Source organism: Cibotium barometz, chromosome 40, assembly GCF_041138505.1.
Source record: "Cibotium barometz isolate CiBa-2024 chromosome 40, ASM4113850v1, whole genome shotgun sequence".
Classification (NCBI taxonomy): domain Eukaryota; kingdom Viridiplantae; phylum Streptophyta; class Polypodiopsida; order Cyatheales; family Cibotiaceae; genus Cibotium; species Cibotium barometz.
In genome coordinates, this window is record NC_141085.1 from 38,881,568 (window position 1) to 38,903,750 (window position 22,183).

At 45.3% G+C, this 22,183-nt stretch overlaps 1 protein-coding gene across 2 annotated transcripts in view; it reads right to left on the reverse strand.

Moving 5' to 3' along the window:
* Nucleotides 1–515: 515 nt before the first annotated feature.
* LOC147615482 (uncharacterized) overlaps nt 516–22,183 on the reverse strand; it is a 90,585-nt gene continuing 68,917 nt past the window's right edge. For both annotated transcript variants that reach the window (XM_086779577.1, XM_086779578.1), the window contains exons 8-9: nt 984–1,031; nt 516–865 (exon numbers count right to left, since the gene is read on the reverse strand). In XM_086779577.1, coding sequence (XP_086635703.1) covers nt 754–865; nt 984–1,031 — 160 coding nt within the window. In that variant the 3' untranslated portion in view covers nt 516–753. The remainder of the gene's footprint in view (nt 866–983; nt 1,032–22,183) is intronic.

Below are 22,183 nucleotides of genomic sequence, written 5' to 3' on the forward strand. Positions count from 1 at the left end.
GGATCTCTCACACACACACATGCACAAGCATTCTCGAAATGAAAAATTCACATAAAAAATATAGTATTAAAATTAAAAACATATTTTAAAATTAAAATCCAATATTTAAAGTAATGTCTAATACTAATTCTACAAATATTGTATACCAATATATGTTAGCAAGATGATGAAAATCTTATGTGGATCTCTCTCTCTCTCTCTCTCTCTCTCTCTCTCTCACACACACACACACACACACACACAAACAAGCGCACATCCATGCAACATGCAAGCACACACAAAATGATACTTCACATAAAAAAATCTAGTAATAAAATAACAAATGCTGCTGAGAATACACATTCTCAGCAAAAAAAAGGTCCACAATGCTTTGATTTGCTAAGAGCATATTTTATATTAATCAAAGTTTACAATTCAAAGTAAACTTGTTTAGCATCTCCCTCTAGCTTTACATAAATCAATTACTTTCGTTTTCATTTGTATCAAAATTGTGTCTAATTTGCTAAGGTCCAAAATAGCTTAACATAAATCAATTACTTACAAATAACTTAACATAAATCAGTTACTTTCATTATCATTTGTGATTGATAGTCACTCTACAAAATAATACATGTTGTTTATTACCCAAATTTGCCATGAAAACATTCTAAACGTAAACGAGTTCAAGATTCAAAGAGAACATTTTTAGCATCAAATGGAAACAAAGAGTGTACATCTCAAAGGTAAAAGTCTCTAGCAATGCATGTCCCGAGCCTATTCTAGAGTTTGGGAGGTCTGACAACGCCTTAAGCAAACCTCCTTCAAATAAACAACACCCCATACAAGGCCATAAGCAGCAAAGTGTACAATGCATAGACAAAAGTACCTACACACAAGCAAGCAAGCTTATTATCCATCTTTCATATCAAAGTATGCACCCACATCATAACACTTACATCCCCTGCAGTAAGAATTGGGCTATGTAGCTTTTGTGTTGCACATACCAAAGAGGTGCCAGATCCACTGAAACATCCAGGAAAGGATAAGGCCACCTACAACCAGCACAAGTATATTAGACACGTAGCAAGAATGAAGATGAACAGCTGGTAGTCTACAGGCCTCAAATTTGAAGGGTCACTTCATTTGAAACCATAGAATTCAAATCACTTTTCTTTGCCTAGAGAATTTTACTTTTGAATGATAGAAAACTATATCCCTGTATGTCAAGGGTTCACTCCCAAGGCTTCCAATTTGAGGGCCGGATGTAGGCTGACTTCAACATGGTGGAATCTCCTCCACACAAGAAAGGGACTCATCAAACCTCTCGAATAATTTTCCTACACTCTAAATGCACAAAAAAGCTGCTTCTGCATTCCTCCATGTCCCTTGTGACTACCCCAAAGGATTCCTAGCAACCTCGTATCATGCAAATAAGGCTGTTGATCATCCTCCACAGGGAGAACTGTAGTAAACCAAGTGCCAGGTAGTCATGAGGACCATAGTACATACATAAGTTGCATAGTTTTCAGGTACGATACCGTACGGTTCGTGCGATACGATACCGTACAGGAAAATACGATACGATATTAGAAAAATATCTTATCATACGATAAAATACGGTGTTTTAAAAAAATACTTATAAACTTAGGTATTTCCAAGTCCAGATATGGAGAATTTTAGAAAGGAGGGAAGCATCATAGTACAGAGGAAGCTCAAACAGCCATAGATAAACCAAAAAAAGACCATTACCTCCCAAAAAATTTACCTTTTTTTGGGAAAATCTTTATTTTTGGAAAAAAATTCGGAAAAACAAAATTTTTTCCCTTAAAAAATCCATACGAATCCGTATGAGTACGTACGGTATTCCGTACGATAAGCCGTCATACGCCGTACGGAAACAACCCTGATAAGTTGTTTGGGAGGTTGATGCATAAGAATGCAGTGTCTCCATCTCTAGATGAGCAGAACATCAACAACTAATCAGCTACACAGCGAGGACTCTTGGCTTTGCATCATCCATCTTAAAACCCCTTGTCTTCCATGCAAGAGAGCACTTGGATGTAGACTGTGACTTCAACATGGTCGAATCTCCTCCACACAATGGGATTTTCAAAACTCTTCAATAAGAAGGGTCCTACACTCTACAATAATCAATCAAAAGATGCATATCACCTTGCCCAAGTCCAAAAACAAGAAGTGATGACGATTCAAAGTTGGTACAGAGGATGCATGCATCCCATGAATAAGTCTACTTGACGTAGTTTTGGCTATAAATAAGAACAAGCTGACATGCCCTAAGCATGTGCAGATGGTCTTGCCATTTTAATACCAACACAAACATGTTAGAGAGCATAGATAGAAGGTTAGACACAAAAGTGGAGACGACTACCAACGAGGAAGAGGGTCCTATTGTAATATGCATTCTTTGGCTATCATATTTCAGTTTGAAATAAGATAATTAAAATCTCATAGAACCATTGAACTATTCTTATCGAAGGCAAAGCATAATATACTCTATAAGTTAGATTGGAATAGCAAGGATCATTGTAGTAGAGCTATTTCACGCCTATAAGCTATTTTTGAACAAAGAGTTTGGTTTTTAACCCTCGAGCTGATATGGAGGCTTTCTCATAAGTGAGACCCCCGGGCACTCTATACACCACAAATTTCATATTTCTTACAAACTGGTGCACCAAGGAACCAATCTGTCCTTGAAACAGTTCTGCAATAAACTCAAAACGTTCAGCAGGCCATGGCTATGGATCACTAAGAATATGTAGAAGCCAGTCATGTGACAAAGTGGAGAACAACGATGTGGAAGCTTCTACTGCAGCAAGAATTTATCTAAAAGGGTACATCTCTCTACATGTGTGTGTGTGTGTGTGTGTGTGTGTGAGAGAGAGAGAGAGAGAGAGAGAGAGAGAGAGAGAGAGAAAGAAAGAAAGAAAGAAAGATATATTAACGTCTCCTAAAGGCCGAAACGGCCCATGAGACCAAAACAAGGTACAACTGATGATGATGATGATGATGTTTCATCATAACAAATCTGAAAGAAAGAATGAAAATAGTAACATCCTAAGAGAGCTAAGAGCTGAAAGCTGAACCGCTGAATTGTCGCGGTAAACTCCTCCAGTGGCGAGCAATGATGGCTCGAATCTGCCGATGGTGAGGGAGTCATGGACGCGATCCTCGTGGTCGTGGGCATCAGATGGCAATGGCTCTGTCCAGGGTGACTTCTCTAGAGGGTGGTCTTAGGCCTGTAGATGGGGGAGTAGAGGCTGGTGGGGTTACAGTGCCGGCTCTGAAAAAATCTGCGAGGGCTCTCTGTCGTCTAGGCGGCTCTGGTCCCACTGCTCTCCTGCCCCTCAATAGGCTCTTTGTGGCGTCTAAGCTCAAGTATGAAGAGCCCCAAGCACCTTTGGTCCTCAAAGTCCATGATCCGACGCAAAGGTCCAAAGCCTTCACGGAACAGGCAGTGGCACCTCCCTCGGATCTCATAGTAGACACTACAACGACATATATGGTGTTCCTCCGACTCCACCTCTTGATGGCAAAGCTGGCATATGCGGTCCTCTAGTGATATATCCTCATATCGACCGGTCTCTATCCTCAGCCAATGTGAACAGGTGCGAATCTGTCCAATAGCACTCCGAATACCATGTGAGAGGTGTGTGTCCATGTAAGCATGGCGTATAATAAACCCGTCCGAAGAGAGGTCTAGAAAATGACTATGGTAGTGTGTCATTTTTGTGCGGGGGGGCTGACCCATGTCCTCTCTGTATCTAGTCTCACAATGTCCATCCTGATCACCCGATTCAGCTCTGAACGGCTGAGATCTAAGAACGGGCAGTCCAGGCTGTAAGCAAAAGGCAGGAGTGCATCAATACTCATGCCATGCAAGGCCAGCCATGTGCGCATCTGGGCATACAAACACTGGATGTCTCCCTCATCTGCAAGCTGTTTGGAGGAAGTGAGTGCTAGGCGAGTGTATTTCTGCTGAGGGAGCTCCCATATTCTATGGAGAAAAGTAATTGCATGGAACAAAGCCTCAGTAACCACTGGGGCAGCCCCCATCTCTACCCTGATGATCTCATGTGGTACAGATGACTTGCTCCGAATCATGCGTGCAATCATCATCACTAATGGCCTCTCCATATGCTGTCATCCATCGTAATAGTCTCTCTCTGGTCCGTCCTGTCCTGCCAATGGCTCCCTGGAAAAGACTAGGCCCCTATATCTCTGCTCCATAGAGAAGTGTCGATGTAACCAGAGTGTCAAATAGCCATAGTTTCGTGCATGTCTCCTGAAACTGTATGTCTACGCACTGTCTCTCAAGTGCCCCCAAAGCTGCAAATCCTCGTGCTAGTCTAGCCTCTGTTGCCTCCCTCATAGAAAACCACGGCCCTCTGAAGGTCACCCCCAGGTACACATAGGATCTCACATACTCAACTGGCTCTCCTCAAAACGTAAACTGCGTCTGTGTTCTAGTCACCCATGCTTGTGTGGTATTAAATGTCACAACCTTGGTTTTGCTAAGGTTCACTATGAGATCTTTGTCCACACAAAAAGACTGCAATGCATCCAAGTCTCTGTAGTCCCTAAGGAGTGTTTGAGATAAGCACAATGTCATCTACATATAGTAGGATGGGTATCAACACCCTAGCTAGGCTCGCCCCTAGGCCACCCAATCTATCCACATAGTTTGAGACCTCATCAATGTATAGCCCCAAAGAGCGTGGGTGAAAGCGGGCAGCCCTTCTTCACCCCAATAGTACTGTTCACTGCATCCGACAAGCCCCCTGGGGCACGTACTATGCATCTCCTCAGGGACACCAATATCCTGTAGTCTCCTCATAAGCTTGGCACATGGTACCGTATCAAATGCGTTGCGGAAGTCCACAAAACAACAATATATCCTCCGTCCTCGTGCTCGTCCCTCCTCAATAAGAGCTCCGAAGGTGAGTATATGATTCAGTGTGGTGTACCCCCTCTAAAACCATCCTGTCCAGTTGCTCTCTGTCCCTGCCTCTCTGCCCACCGGCTCATCTCATGCTCCAAGATGGATCCGTATACCTTAGCCAGATAATGGTCAATCATGATCGTACGATAGTTACTGGGCATCATGGGATCCCCGCTCTTAAGCAACCGCACAATAGTGTTATCTGTCTGTCACATGCACTCTGCACTCAGCGCATGGTGACAAGATGGCTCATCATCAGCAGTGCAGCAGTTGTACAGTATTAGAACCCAGTAGGATGATATTTGTCGTACGTCGTGACCCCATTGTACATCCTCAGTCCAAAATAAGTCAGGCACGAGCTACGTAGGTCATTCCTCAGCCTTAGCAGGTCAGTCAGTCAGTCAAGTCCCTTAACCCACTTGGAGAGAATCATTCATGCATGTAGAGTCAGTAGAAGCCTTGGGGTTTACATCAAAAAGCACTCTGCATTCGGCATAATATGCATTCATATGCATGTGCATCATTTCCATATTTTATAGTATTTATTTAGCATTTATTGTCATTTATAAATATAAACTTTATTAAATAACCAGCCAACTTGACCAACCCCTATCTAGTATAAATAGGCTTGCATAGGGCTTAGTTTCTCATTCAGTCTTCAGTGTGCTAAGAGCTTTCCTCCTCAGCCCTAGGAGTTCCCTTGCCTTCAGCACTAGCTCATCCAGCCCTTGGAGTGCTTGAGTTTGCTTCAGCCAACCTTGGTTCTCCAAAGCATGCATCTTCAGCAGCCCTACAGCCATAAGCGCAGCAGATCAGCCCCAAATCAACATAAGATACCTGCATTTTCTGCATGTGAACAGTCGCCTGCTTTCAGCATCTATTCAGGCCAGAATTCAGTCTACAGCCCTGCGTTTTCTGTCCAACATCAGCATTCAGCCTGCGCAGCATCATCCCTACAGGTCTACGATTCAGTACAGCAGTTCTCAGCCCTGAATCATCAGTTTACATCAGTATCCAGCCTTCAGTACATCATCCAGTCATACACCAGTCCTCTCGTGAAGGTAACATAGCATTCATAAGCATTTACAGCATTCTAACATAGCTTAGAACAGTCCACCATCTTCTTTTCTCAGCCTCAGGTGTGCAGCCCTACCTCATGCCCTTGGGAAGAGTGCATAGGCTCGAGATCAGTTCATCGAGGTGTTTCTACAGCCGTGTACAGTTCAGCCAATCTCCGATCCTCCGAGATCTTGCGTTTGGCTTATCTACAATCCACAGTCATTCTCTCTAAAGAAATAAAGCAAATACTATCTCGTTATCGGGATAGGGAGCCCTTCAGTGGGTAATTCAGGACCCAATCTGGTGTACAGTTCTCATATCTCTTTAAAGTTTGAAGTATTAAACTGGATTGCTAAACTCACGAAACTCAGGATACAGAAGACAGTGTGAGCATTTGTCTGACAGGATCTTCCAATACAAAGACTTCCACTGCATATCACATTGGTATCAGATTCAGATTGTCCACACACACCGTATCCTAGCGTGGGGGCATCCTTGGATGGTTAGATTGCGTTCCGGCACGACCACCGACTTCAGCATCATGTCTACAGAAGAGAGTACTCATCAGCCGGAAGACGTCTCCCCCGAAGGAGACCATGTTCTTCCGCCTACAGTAGACACCATAGCTCTTCTTAGAGCTCAGAACCAACTGCTCATGGAGCGTCTCCAACTCTTGGAGGCAGCAGCAGCACGTCCTTCTACACCTCCAGCAACACCCGACTACATCTCCCCTTCTTTCAGATGAAACAACAAAGGAGAGAGAATGAGGCCCAAAGGAAAAGAGAAAAAGTAGAAAGACGGGACTATGAGGAAGCCCAACGCAGGATGGATGAAGACCGGCGTTAGGCTGAACTCACCGCTCGGGAACACCAACGAGAGCTTGATCGAGAACGTATGTTACTCGAGCACCAACGGGAAAAGGAGGCCATACACTTGAGGTATCAGTAGCTCTCCTCATTCTCCCCAGTCATAGGTGTCACCAGCCAACAGTCCGCAGCAGCATCAACCACCATCATTCGCAGTCAACCAAACCTCAGTAAGTATGATGGTTAGTGTGATCATTCATCAGTTAATCAATTTATTCATCAGTTTAATGCTCATTTTCCATTAGCTAGGATCACAGACCCACAAGACAAAGTCCACTTAGCAGCTCCCCATCCTAGTGAGGCAGTCACTTGGTGGCAGCATTGGTCCAGTATTCATACAGACCAAGCCTCAGGTGTCACAGCCTTTGACTGGGACATCTTTGTCCATGACCTGAAGACCAGATTCCTCCCGCCCCAGTACATGACCGGTCTAAAAGACGAGTTCCATGGACTCAGACAGAACAGATCCCCAGTGCTTCAGTTTTCCGGTAAGATTATTACTTTAGCACATCAGTTAGGGTTATGTGAGCAGGCTAAGATGGAGCAATTCATTCGTAGATTGGACTCTAACATTCGGTTCACAGTTCGTAACTTTGAACCAAGTACATATGACCGGGCTCTGACTCTCGCTCAGAATGAAGAAATGAAGATGAATGGAGGCAAGCCCAAGCAGTCATCTCAGTCCAGTACCAAGCCCCAACAGGGGAAGAGTAATTCGTCTTCTAAAGACACTAAGACAGACAACAGTCCTAGCTCTAGTTCAAGGGGTAAGGAATCCAAGCCTAAGAAGACCCCTGAGGAAAAGGCTCAAGCAGGCATCACTAGAGGCTATCTTCCTCCAGAGGAGCAAAGACAGTATCAGTCAGAAAACAGATGTTTTTTCTGTCATACCATTGGGCATGGTAAGACAGCAGTCAATTCTCAAACATTTGAAACATGTTCCTTATGGACACATTTTCACAGTCACCACAGACCACCAAGCACTTAAGTGGCTCCCGACGATGCCAAGTGCCCAGTGGAGTGCTCAGCACACTAGACAGGGTCAGCTCTTCCAACAAGTTGGAGGAATGATTAAGTACATCCCTAGTCAGCATAACCCAGTAGCAGATGTTCTTAGTAGAAAGACCAGCATCCCGACGAGTCGGGAGTCTACCATTCTCAACATCTCTGGAAAAGACTTAGAAGAGTAGTATGTCGATTCCGCAGAGTTTGGTACTCAACCCAGTTTGGCCCTCAATTTTAAGCCTGGCCATCATTCAATTCACAAACACGCATGTAAGTTTAGACGAGATATCCACTTCAAGGAAGGGGATTGGGTCTCTTAGTGCATCATGAAACAAAGATTGAAACAAGTTGGCAAACATTGTCCCAAGCTTTCATTCCATAGTTTTGGCCCTTTTCCAATAGTCAAAAAGTTAAGTGATGTCTCCATGAAGTTAAAGTTGCCTACCACTTGGACAATGCATGATGTTTTCCATGTTTCTTGGCTAAAACCATATGTTGGTCCAGAAGTGTTTGATGTTTCAGATGAACAGCAGCCAGACGTGGTAGACGAAGCAGAAGTTATTGAGCCTGAGCAGATCCTTCTTCATCGATGGAAGCATGGTTCCGGTCGACGCATATGTCAGTTCTATACGAAATTCCGAGATCGAGGCACCCACGAAGCCATATGGCTCGACGAGGAGTTCTTCCAGGAGTACCCCCAGTTATTGCTTGGAAGCCATGAACCTGCCGCCAAGCTAAGCAAGAGGGAATGTCACATGCACTCTGCACTCAAGATGGCTCATCATCAGCAGTGCAGCAGTTGTACAGTATTAGAACCCAGTAGGATGATATTTGTCGTACGTCGTGACCCCATTGTACATCCTCAATCCAGGATAAGTCAGGCACGAGCTACGTAGGTCATTCCTCAGCCTTAGCGGGTCAGCCAGTCAGTCAAGTCCCTTAACCCACTTGGAGAGAATCATTCATGCATGTAGAGTCAGTAGAAGCCTTAGGCTTTGCATCAGAAAGCACTCTGCATTCTGCATAATATGCATTCATATGCCTGTGCATCATTTAGAACATCCCAGAAGCCTTAGGGAATTTACTAGGATTTATCTAGTATTTTTTTCATATTTTATAGTATTTATTTAGCATTTATTGTCATTTATAAATATAAACTTTATTAAATGACCAACCAACTTGACCAACCCCTATCTAGTATAAATAGGCTTGCATAGGGCTTAGTTTCTCATTCAATCTTCAGTGTGCTAAGAGCTTTCCTCCTCAGCCCTAGGAGTTCCCTTGCCTTCAGCACTAGACTAGTCTCATCCAACCCTTGGAGTGCTTGAGTTTGCTTCAGCCAACCTTGGTTCTCCAACGCATGCATCTTGAGCAGCCCTACAGCCATAAGTGCATCAGATCAGCCCCAAATCAGCATAAGATACCTGCGTTTTCTGCATGTGAACAGTCGCCTGCTTTCAGCATCTATTCAAACCAGAATTCAGTCTACAGCCCTGCGTTTTCTGTCCAACATCAGCATTCAGCCTGCGTTTCAGTCCAGCATCAACCCTACAGGTCTGCGTTTCAGTCTACAGCAGTTCTCAGCCCTGAATCATCAGTTTACATCAGTATCCAGCCTTCAGTACATCATCCAGTCATACACCAGCCCTCTGGTGAAGGTACCATAGCATTCATAAGCATTTTACAGCATTCTAACATAGCTTAGAACAGTCCACCATCTTCTTTTCTCAGCCTCAGGTGTGCAGCCCTTCCTCATGCCCTTGGAAAGAGTGCATAGGCTCAAGATCAGTTCATCGAGGTGTTTCTAAAGCCGTGTACGGTTCAGCCAATCTCCGATCCTGCGAGATCTTGCGTTTGGCTTATCTACAGTCCACAGTCATTCTCTCTAAAGAAATAAAGCAAATACTATCTTGTTATCGGGATAGGGGGCCCTTCGGTGGGTAATTCGGGACCCAATCTGGTGTACATTTCTCATATCTCTTTGAAGTTTGAAGTATTAAAGTGGATTGCTAAACTCACGAAACTCAGGATACAGAAGACGGTGTGAGCATTTGTGTGACAGGATCTTCCATACAAAGACTTCCGCTGCATATCACACTGTCCAACTAGCTGGGAAACCTTCACAGGTAGCTCTATTAAACATGTGCACAAGGATCGGGGCTAGAGTAAACCTTCATGATCTTGTGCCCTCCCTATGTGTAGTCTATCAATCGCATCCAGCACCATCTGCAAAGTGAAGAAAACGCAATGATCCAGTCGAGGTGATGGCGGGCGCGGAATGGGAGGCTGTCCAGGTACATCATATAAGGACATCGCATACTCGTGCCAAGTCTCACGTGCCGTGATCGGAGTAGGTGGTTGCCTCTCCTCCTGGAACATTTTCCAAGCCCTCTTACTGTCCTGACTCAAGAATAATTGGTACAACTCTGCCTCGAGTTTTGCCAGGTAATCCTGCTTCTTCTTTCGCACAGAGCGTCGGAAGAGCGTCCTGGCCTGTCTGTGTGTACGTGCCCCAAGGGCGACATCTCTCTGTATCTAAGCTCGGGTCTCTCGGCATTCGTCATCATACCAGCTATTTTGCGGAATAGTACTGCTCAAGGGCTTAGAGGCAGCTATAGTATATGGGAAAGCATATGCTGTCGAGGTATGTAGTACCTCTGTAAAGCCTCTCGTAAGCTCCTCTAAAGGGCTATCTGGGTCAAGAGTGAAAAGGCCATCGTAGACTACACTGCAATAAAAACCAGCAGTCTCTCGTGTAAAATGGTATCTAGGGTGGCGAGAGAGAGGTAATGGCGATAACCGTCTTAGGTTCCTGCATACCAAAGTGAAGCATAAGTATGCATGATTTGCCACCATCCCAATCGGCCTGTCAAAAATATAGAAACTCTCGATATCTGGCATCAAAGTAGGGGATCCCATCAAGTAGTCCATTAAACTAGCGCCCTTCTTGTTATTCCAGCATGTAAAAGCACCCGAACCGGGCCATCGTGACAAACCATTATAAATAAGCAACCCATGAGCACTCCCCAAAGCCAAGAGATGTGTCCCATAATCTGTGATCTCACCCATATCCTGTGATGTCCTATGTATGCCCACTTCATCCGCTTCAAGCTCTCTATATAAAGGCTCCTCTGTGTCATAAAGTGTTGATTGCTCATTGCCCGTACAAGCATTGAAGCCCCCCAGCAAAAGAATGTCTCCCAAGTTAGCAAAGCGTATGATGTCCTCATACAATGGCAAATAAGGTGACTCACCCTGTTGTGCATTGTCTCGAGTAGGCAGGAGGAAAATAGCATATGGCAATGTATATGTCTTGTAGCCTCTCTATGCGAACTCTAGTCCACATATATCGTGCATTTGCGTCTCTATGTACTACATGAACCATATCCCGAAGCTCCTCTCTAAATAACACAACCACTCCACCTGATCCTCTAGTACTACCTAGTGTACGTGGGTGGGGGCGATAAACCGACTCCCATGTATAGCCGCACACTGTCGGGAGGCGACTCTGAAACCGGCCTCTGATAGAAAACCAGAGTGCGGTAGGAGCAATCACCCGTCCACTTGTAGTCTAGATGAAAAACAAAACACAGATTGGAGCTAGAGTGCCCAAATCTGAAAACACAGCGACACCTGTTGGCCCCAAAGCTTGGCGCCCCTTGCGGTATTTCTTTATTCAATTAAAATAATATGGATGGCTGAGTACAACACAAAGACCAGCCAAGAGTTTACACCTGTAAGTCCAATCTGACGGCCCACAAATCCGTCTCAGCACAGAGGATCTATGCACAAATATCTGTGTCTTCAAACAACACACTGTGCCTCCCTCTGATCAGCCAAGATCACTAAGCAGGCCAGCCATGGGCATACATCTGGCATAACTCAAATGCATGATACATCTTCTCAGCTCAAACATACATGTGCTGTCCAATCTCTGTCTTAATCCCTTGTCAATCTGCCATACCCCTCCTCTCACAAGGGGCCAGATAACACATATCTGCAACAGACATCAAGCAGTAGAAAGAGAGATAGATGAACAGAAACAGAGCTTACCAAGTTCAACTCGTGAAACAACACTGGAGGAAGCAACAGCACCAATCTGTGCTTGCAGGCACTTGAATCCACAACCCTGCTTCACACGTGTGCTTGCACTTGCCTGTATCCTCCTCCTGATGCTCACTTCTATGCTGTCCTTGAAAATACAGATCTGAAAATCAGCGTTGTACCCGTCTGTACCGCCTCGGGATACGTGCCAAGCGTTGTACTTGCACAAACAGCCGGCTGTCCACTCTTGTACCTGCCTGAATCTGAGTAAACAGTCTGTCCAGCACCTGTTTGCACCACCTGCAGCAGCAGCCTGCAGCAACTGTACTTGCTGTACCTGGCTGTCCGTACACTGTACGGCAGCCGTACAGTGTTGTACTGACTGTTGTACCTACTGGTACAGTCTGTCCAGACCCTGTGCGCAGAGAATCCAGCAGAGAGAAGAAGACCCGCCGCCTGTACCAGAGAGAGAAAGAGAGTGCTTACACAGATCTGGCCGTACAGTGCTGTACGGCTGATCTACTCTCAGAAAATCAGCAGCAGCGCACAGAAAAACAGCAACCACCTTCCTTCTCTTGAGCTTTTCCACGCTTCTCCTCATGCGCATGAAGGCTTCTCCACTTTTGCTACACGACTCCCCAAAAAGGGAAGAGAGAGAGAGAGAAGAGAGAGAAAACTCCTCCCCAATTTAATCCCTAGGGCCCCAAACTTTAATAAGTTCCTAGGGCCACTAAGGCCTAGGGGCAAACTCCAATAAACATTAAAACTTAATGTTTCTAGTTCCCCCCTTCACACCTAGGGATGTCCACACATCTTAAACACTGTCCGGGCACCCCCCATGTGAATCATAAAATATTCTGACTCTGCAACCACCATGCCCACACTTGTCCTGCTCCATTTTCACAGGGCCATGACATACCCCCCTCTTGAAAAAATGGCAAGCGTCCTCGATTGCATTCTGGTGATGCATCAAAATATCCAAAGTGAAATATACAATATGGCAAGATCAGCGTCCCAATCTCTCTGAGCCATACACATGTATCAACATTCACTGCAAGCCAATGGCATAGTAATAGTCCAAGTTGTATACCACTGTGAACCATACATATCCACAAAAATACCATGTGACTAGTACACATATATCATAGAAGTCCCATAAACAGATGTACTGTCAGCCTCAGTACCTTCGGATGAGATAAAATCTGCACCAAGCGACCTCTAGATGTCATCTGAGCCTGTCTGTACCAAGGGAGTGGAGGTGCTACCCCCCTCTTGAGCATCAGGTAATGCTCAAGACTCATGCTCTGCTGAACCTGAATGAGCCACAATAAGAGTCGGCTCTAACTCAAAGGCATCGAGATAAAGCTGCAAAACCTGAGGTGAATCTGTTAAGTCACCTTCCTCCATCCACTTCGCATCCATCGGTGAATAGTTCTTGAACTTCACAAGATAGCGACGGGAAACTTTACCTCGTACCTTCCTTTCTTTATGTGCCAGTATCTGCTCTGGAATCAGAACCTCATCAAGTTCCTCAACTTCCGGCTGAGCCTCATCTGATACATCCTCAGGCACATCCCCACGGAAAGGTCTAAGAAGACTCACGTGAAAAGCATTGTGAATCCTCCAGTGATCTGGTAACTTCAATCGATAGGTTACCTCACCAATCTTTTCCAAAACCTGAAAAGGCCCATAATATCGCATGCTCAATTTAGGGAATAAGCGCTCTTTACCCTTCATCTTCTTGAGTCTAGCCTTTTCAAAGCGCAAAAGAACCCAATCACCCAATGCAAACTGTAAATCACATCTGTGACGGTCTGCGGCTTTCTTTTGCTTCTGCTGAGTTTTCTGGAGGGCCAACTTAACTCTCCGATAAGCTTCATCCAAGCTCTCCACATACTGATCAGCCTCAAAGATCTTATCCTTTGTATGCAAAATGGGTGGTACCTTCTTCCCTCCTTCTACAATCTCAAAAGGCGCCTTGCCTGTCGAGCTATGTACAGTGTTGTTATATGCAAACTCCACCAAAGGAAGATACTTTTCCCATTGTTGCTTGTGCTCTGACACATAACACTTGAGAAGATCCAACACTGTAGAGTTAGCCTCTTCTGACTGACCATCTGTCTGTGGATGAAATGACGATGAAAACTTGAGAGTTGTACCCATGTTGTCAAACAACCCTCTCCAAAACAAACTCGTCATCCGTGGATCACGGTCACTAATGATAGACGTAGGCAAGCCATGATACTTGAAGATGTTCGCCATGAACAACTTCACCATATGATCCACTTTAATTGTCTTCCGCACGGGAATGAAATGAGCTTGCTTACTGAACCTGCATATGATAGTCCAGATGCCATCATTTCCCGTTTGCGTCCGTGGAAGATCAAATACAAAATCCATGGCAATGCTCTCCCAAGGTCTATCCGGAATAGGTAAAGGCTGTAATAACCCTGGTGTCTTCTGACGGTCAAACTTTACCTTCTGACATACGATGCATTGCCTCACAAAGGCATCAACATCTCTTCTCAAGGTTGGCCAATAAAAGAAAGTCTCCACTGCTTTGACCGTGGCGTCAATACCTCTATGACCTGCGTACGGTGGAGCATGACTTTCAATCATAACCTTGAGTCGCAATGGCCTGGTAACACACAGTCTGCCATGCATCAATAAAAACCCATCTCTGAGAGTATAATGCTCATGCCGCTGACCCTCAGACATCTGATCATACAACCTTTCAAAATCCTCATCATGGGCATACTGCTCTTTCATTTCATCAAGCTCATGATGATAAGCAAGTGAAACTGCAGCGACCTGTGGCTTGCGTGACAAAGCATCTGCCACTACATTCTTTTTGCCTTCCACATGCACAATCTGGAAGTGAAACATTGACAAAAAGTTTGCCCAACGCATATGCTTCTCTGAAAGCTTAGTCTGCGTGAGGAAATATCGCAAGGTCTGATGATCTGTCTGCACAGTGAAATCAGCCCCAAGCAAGTAGTGTTTCCATGTAGAAAGAGCGTGAATTACAGCCAACATCTCTTTCTCATACACCTGTAAATGCTTCTCAGCATCTTGCAAAACTCTACTCTCATAGGCTATCACATGTCCCTCTTGCATGAGAACTGCACCAATGCTACTTCCACATGCATCACACTGGACAACAAAAGCCTTTCGGAGGTCCGGCAACACCAATACTGGGTCCGAAGTAAGCTTTTCTTTGAGCTTTTTGAATGCTGTAATTTCCCGATCAGCCCATCTAAACGGAGTTGCTTTCTTCGTCAAAGCATGAAGAGGCGAAGCAATTTCAGCAAAGTGCCGTATGTAACGCCTGTAATAGGAACACAATCCTAGAAAGCTGCGTACATCATGCACGGTCCTCAAAGCTCGCCAATTAAGTATTGCTTCCACCTTTGCTGGATCCATACGGACTCCATGACCACACACAATATGCCCCAAGAAATGTATCTCCTGCAAAAAAAACTCACTCTTCTTGCCATTAACCACCAATCTATGGTTTCTGAGTTCTGCAAACACAATGGCCAAATGCCTTCTATGCTCTTCCTCAGTTCGTGAATGCACAATCATATCATCAAAGAATGTGCCCACAAACTCTCTATGAGGCCTGAAGATCCTGTCCATCATTCTGTTAAATGTGGCAGGCGCATTTGTCAAACCAAAGGGCATAACCAAGAACTCATACAACCCAAATGTGGTTCGGAATGCTGTCTTATGCACATCCTCGGGTCTAATGCGTATCTGATGATACCCGCTTTTCAAGTCAATACGACTAAAAACTGTGGAGCCCTGTAAGCGGTCCAAGATGTCATCGATCCTCGGTATGGGGAATCGATTCTTGATGGTATTCTTATTCAGCACCCTGTAATCTATACACATGCGCCAAGAACCATCCTTCTTCTGCACTAAGAGCACAGGTGAGCAAAAGGGTGATGAGCTAGGCTGAATCAACCCCTTATTCAATAGCTCCTGCACCTGACTCATAATCTCTTCCTGTTGGGCTGCACTAACACGGTACGGCGGTCTATTCGGTGGAGTACTACCAGGAATCAGATCTATGGCATGATCTTCTGGCCTCTCAGGAGGTAATTCTCCTGGCAATGACTCGGAAAAACAGTCTTGAAACCCACTTAAGAAATCAGCCCTGTCCTTATCTAACATTGACAAATTAGACTTAGACTCATCATCCTGTGCATCCTTTACATGAATCAAGTACGCGGAAAGATGCTTTTTCATTATTGATGAAATCGCCGAAGCGGATACAATAGGAACAGATTCCCCTTTGAGTTTTACATCCAATACATGCTCATTTCCTCTATGAGTCAGAGTAATTTTCCTATTGTAAGTATCCACCACCGCATGTACCCTGTGGCACCATGGCATCCCCAACAAAACATCACAGCCATCCAAAGGCATGATGAAGAACTCCTCACTGTCCACATAACCCTGCAAATGAAGCCGAAGCTTCCCAATAATAGGAGTAACAGGTTCTGCATACCCTGGACAAGCCATGTTAGCCTCATGTAACGGCCCCATCTCCTCTGCGCGAATCCCCAATCGGCCAGCCAAATCTGGTGAAGTGAAGTTGGCTCTAGCACCTGTGTCAAAGAAGATCAAAGCATTCTGATCTCTCACTTTGCCCCATGCCCTGCACAACTCTGTAGCTTCACCACTTAGCTGCTCCCCCACAAGATCAGGAACTAAGCCTGCAGAAGGCTTTGGTTTCTTTGGCTTGGGCTCTCCTTTATTGTCAGGGTCCTTCTTGGACGTTCTTTTGGGACAATTGAATGACATATGCCCCTCTTCAGTACAGTAAAAACACTTTTGAGCATCTCTCAAAGCCTGTCTTTCCTCAGAAGTCCTCTTGGGCATTGGCAACTTCTTATACTTTGTCTCAGAAGACCCTTTAGCATCACGAGAAGCATGCCCAAATTTTTCAGCTTTCTTGCTCAATTTCTTACTGCCTTTAAATCCAGATGAACCACCTGTGAGTAACGCATTAGCTGTCATAGCATTTTCAATCATCTGTGACATGTTCGTTACTCTTGTCTTTATACAATAATCTCGTACCTCCTTGGGCAGCCCACAACAATACTTCTCTACCTGCTCAGATAATGGCACGGCACGATAAGAAGTCACTGGGAGTAAAGCTTCCCAAAACTTCTTGTTATAATCCTCCAAACTATCACACTTTGAAGCATCCAGCTTGTGCCATGCGGTCATAACATCCACCTCAAATGTAGATGTGAGCCATACGGAAGAGAAAACCTGTTTGAATTGGACCCATGTGGTGGGTGCTATGCCCTGCAAAAGAAGAGTAGACCACCACCACTGCAAGGCATTGCCCTTGAGAAAAGTGGCAGCTTTCCTCACCTTAGAAGACTCTGTGTAATTCCCACCAGAAAAAGCAGCATCAAACTGCTGTAAAAAGGTAAGTGCCTTCAATTTATCCTTGGCCCCACTGAAAGTGTCAAACTTCACTGCAGCTCCCCCCTCCTTGTAATCCTTCGCCTTTCCCATAGGCGTTAGATTATCATATGGAAGTGGTTTCGTGAGATTGCTGCCCCCAACATTCATACCCATCATTGGGTCAACATTTCCCATTCCCATGCCAGGCATACCATACATTCCAGCCATGTTTCCATACATTCCACTATGCATACCTGGCTGCATGCCACCAAACATACTGCCTTGCATCCCAGGTTGCATGCCTGCAAACATATTTCCAGCCATACCGGACTGCATACCACCATACATATTCCCTTGCATGCCAGGCTGAAAATTGGCTCCAAAAGGCCCATACATACCCATGCCTCCCTGAGGATAACCCCCAGTCATGGATTGGAACACCGAGCCACCACCAAAATAACCTGGATGCATATTCTGCTGAGGAATAGGTGGCTGTCCATAGAAGGAACTCTGAGAGTTTGCACCATAAGCATGCTGCATATTCGGAAACTGGCCAAAAGATGGTTCCTGTGGGATGGCACCACTATGACCCTGAGGAAGATTCTTCGAACGAACCTTCTTCTTCTTGTTCTGGGGCTCTGTGCGGGGCTCTGTGCGAGATCTCAAAAATTCAGCAAATCTCTCACTCTGTGTGAGCTGCATAAAAGTATCCATAACACTAGCCAAGCGATCTTTGAACCGAGCATCATCATCCTCTTTACCATGCACATCTTTTGGCTGTGTTACATCCTCATAAGGCTCAACATCTGCAGCCTGTTCTCCTGCAAAAATATCCTCAGATACATCTCTTTCAGGAGAAGTCTCTTGCTCTTCTTCTTCATGATAGAAGTACTCTTCCTCTGTATCAGACATGATTGCTGAATTTTCAGCGATGGCTTTCTTCAAAGCAACCACGAGTTCACCCCCTTCAGAAAGTTGATGATTGGTCCCGGGGACGGAACCTTGAAACCGGCCTCTGATAGAAAACCAGAGTGCGGTAGGAGCAATCACCCGTCCACTTGTAGTCTAGATGAAAAACAAAACACAGATTGGAGCTAGAGTGCCCAAATCTGAAAACACAGCGACACCTGTTGGCCCCAAAGCTTGGCGCCCCTTGTGGTATTTCTTTATTCAATTAAAATAATATGGATGGCTGAGTACAACACAAAGACCAGCCAAGAGTTTACACCTGTAAGTCCAATCTGACGGCCCACAAATCCTTCTCAGCACAGAGGATCTATGCACACAGATCTGTGTCTTCAAACAACACACTGTGCCTCCCTCTGATCAACCAAGATCACTAAGCAGGCCAGCCATGGGCATACATCTGGCATAACTCAAGTGTATGATACATCTTCTCAGCTCAAACATACATGTGCTGTCCAATCTCTGTCTTAATCCCTTGTCAATCTGCCATACCCCTCCTCTCACAAGGGGCCAGATAACACATATCTGCAACAGACATCAAGCAGTAGAAAGAGAGATAGATGAACAGAAACAGAGCTTACCAAGTTCAACTCGTGAAACAACACTGGAGGAAGCAACAGCACCAATCTGTGCTTGCAGGCACTTGAATCCACAACCCTGCTTCACACGTGTGCTTGCACTTGCCTGTATCCTCCTCCTGATGCTCACTTCTATGCTGTCCTTGAAAATACAGATCTGAAAATCAGCGTTGTACCCGTCTGTACCGCCTCGGGATACGTGCCAAGCGTTGTACTTGCACAAACAGCCGGCTGTCCACTCTTGTACCTGCCTGAATCTGAGTAAACAGTCTGTCCAGCACCTGTTTGCACCACCTGCAGCAGCCTGCAGCAACCGTACTTGCTGTACATGGCTGTCCGTACACTGTACGGCAGCCGTACAGTGTTGTACTGACTGTTGTACCTACTGGTACAGTCTGTCCAGACCCTGTGCGCAGAGAATCCAGCAGAGAGAAGAAGACCCGCCGCCTGTACCAGAGAGAGAAAGAGAGTGCTTACACAGATCTGGCCGTACAGTGCTATACGGCTGATCTACTCTCAGAAAATCAGCAGCAGCGCACAGAAAAACAGCAGCCACCTTCCTTCTCTTGAGCTTTTCCACGCTTCTCCTCATGCGCATGAAGGCTTCTCCACTTTTGCTACACGACTCCCCAAAAAGGGAAGAGAGAGAGAGAGAAGAGAGAGAAAACTCCTCCCCAATTTAATCCCTAGGGCCCCAAACTTTAATAAGTTCCTAGGGCCACTAAGGCCTAGGGGCAAACTCCAATAAACATTAAAACTTAATGTTTCTAGTTCCCCCCTTCACACCTAGGGATGTCCACACATCTTAAACACTGTCCGGGCACCCCCCATGTGAATCATAAAATATTCTGACTCTGCAACCACCATGCCCACACTTGTCCTGCTCCATTTTCACAGGGCCATGACAGACTCCCTGCACACTAATGGGTCTCCGTATAAAAGACAATGTCTCTATCTCTGAATGTGTCTTCGAAGTATCCTGCATCTAGACGTAGAGATCCATTACAATTCCATACTGTCATGTAGATCGGCACTCTAAAATAATCACCCTACCGTCCCTGTACACTGCCCACTTCCCTTCCTTTCATGCTTCATATACCCGAGGTATATGCTCTTTTATGTGTGCTACTTGTGTTGGTGTTAGATCCTCATCCAGATAAATCTTCTCTCCCTTGAGAGCCATCCTTTTTTATAAGAAGGCCCTCTTCGATCCCATGTCTGGGAACTTCAAGATCAATGCCCGTGCCTTTGTAGCATCCTTGCCCACTCTGCATCCACTATGGGGAGCTCAGATACTCCCATTTTAGTGCCAAGATCTTTTGCATCCTCTTTGGGGGAGCTTTTCTCATTCCATCCAGTAACTCGCACATGTAAGGCCCTGGCACGTCTCTTAGCCTCCTCCACCAAAGTGGCATTCATTACCTCGACTTTATCAACTGGCGCACCCTTGTGTTTCTTCACTACATCAATCCATTTGGTATTCTCTTCAACATCTTCTTTTGTTTGCTTTGTCACCTCAGCAAAGGATCTGATCTCTTTCTCAACGTGTGTTTTCAACTTCTTAATTTCATCAGCAAGTTGGGGAGTTACCGACCCCTTTTGTCCTTCTAGCTGCTTTTTGCATGCCAAAAGTTCTCCTTGGAGTTCCTTGATCAAGACATCTTTATCTGTTATGCATTTCTCCATCTTAGTTTTCCACGATTCGACCTCAGCCATTGCATCACTAACTTTTTCATACACCGCAATTTCCATTACATTCACCTTTGTTCTCAAGAGGGCATGCATTTCCCCTTTCAGTGCCGTATACATCTCAGCCCGCAATTCCATTAGTATTTCCTTATGCAACTCCTTCCTCATGCATGCATACATGTCGTTCTTCCGGGCTTCCATAGCCTCATACATTTCCTTTTCCAAATCTAGTCGCATGTTGTTCAATTCCGCCTTGATCATAATCTGCACTTTTTCATACATAGAATCGTCTTTGGTGTGTGTCGAGCGAGAGACAGAGAGAAAATTGGTGTGCTAGGTGTGTGTCGAGCGAGATCCTCATCAGCGTCACAGACAACCTGTCAAGCGTCCACACAAGAGAACTGTGTGCAGCTACGTGCGATCACACGCACGTGTGTGTGTGACTATGTTGCGTGAGCTGCCTGTCGCATAACTATCCCTGCACCCCCAATCTCTGATCGCGAGTGCCCAGGATCCTCATCATGCTTGAGCCCCTGCGACCTGCTAAACAGCCTTCTTGGGTTCCTCACTCACCAATTTCGGGAGTCCCTACTTGTCCAGCCTTTCCTGCCCTCTTTCACATACTCGTGCGTGTGTGTGTGTGTGTGTGTGTGTGTGTGTGTGAGAAAGAAAGAACGAAAGAAAGCTGTATTAACGTCTACTAGAGGCCGAACTCGACCTATGAGACTAGTGGGGGGGTGTTATGGATGGAGCACTACTGCTAGAGACTCAGTATGCAACCTATGTGTGTAGGGTATACAAGAATGCAATGCAAATCTGTCTAGCTCCAACCACTACCATAATGGGGGTGTATATTCTATGTAAGCAGTCTCCCTTTTATGTCTACTTCTTCTTCGGGGCGGATTTTCTCCTACAAACGCAGGAAAGACATGGGGAATCAGATAGATGAAGATGGCCGATGTTTGCACGAGAGTTTGTCAGAAGAATTTGCTCAATCAAGGAAGACATGGGAGGGTCCCTAGCAAAACCTGAAATTTCAGATTCGAGCACAGCGCGCGCAGGATCTCATAGACCCAATGAAGCAGTATGTGCAAAATGCAGTCGTTCTATTTTTCCCTGGCAAGATGCCTTCAGCCCAAGATGTGGCTCAGTGGATAGTCTCCGTCTTGAAAAAACATGTTGTGCAGGGAGTTTTCTTTGGTGCCCGCGGGTTTTATGAGGTCTTGCTTTCGGACAATGATGCAAAAAATCAGTTGTTGGAGATGTCTCCTCTTATGTTCAAAACACAGATGGCACATGTGTTGCCTTAGTCGCTCATGAGGGATTTCCAAAGTTTGATAAGACAAATGTCTGGTATGGATCGAGGTTGTCGACTTTCCCCGCATGAGGAGATGCTTGCTTCCTAGAATTGCGGCAGGATTGGGGAAAGTAGTTTGCCCCCCCAAAATGAATGGAAACATGAATCGATTTTGCATCTTGTGGGATACTGACAAACCCACCCTTCCAAGCATTGTCATTGACTCAAGGGACCCTATGATAGGAGAAAGGCCTTTCAAATCAAAATGGGGGAAATTTGCAGGCACGTGTTTCCAATGTGGGAAATTTGGACATAT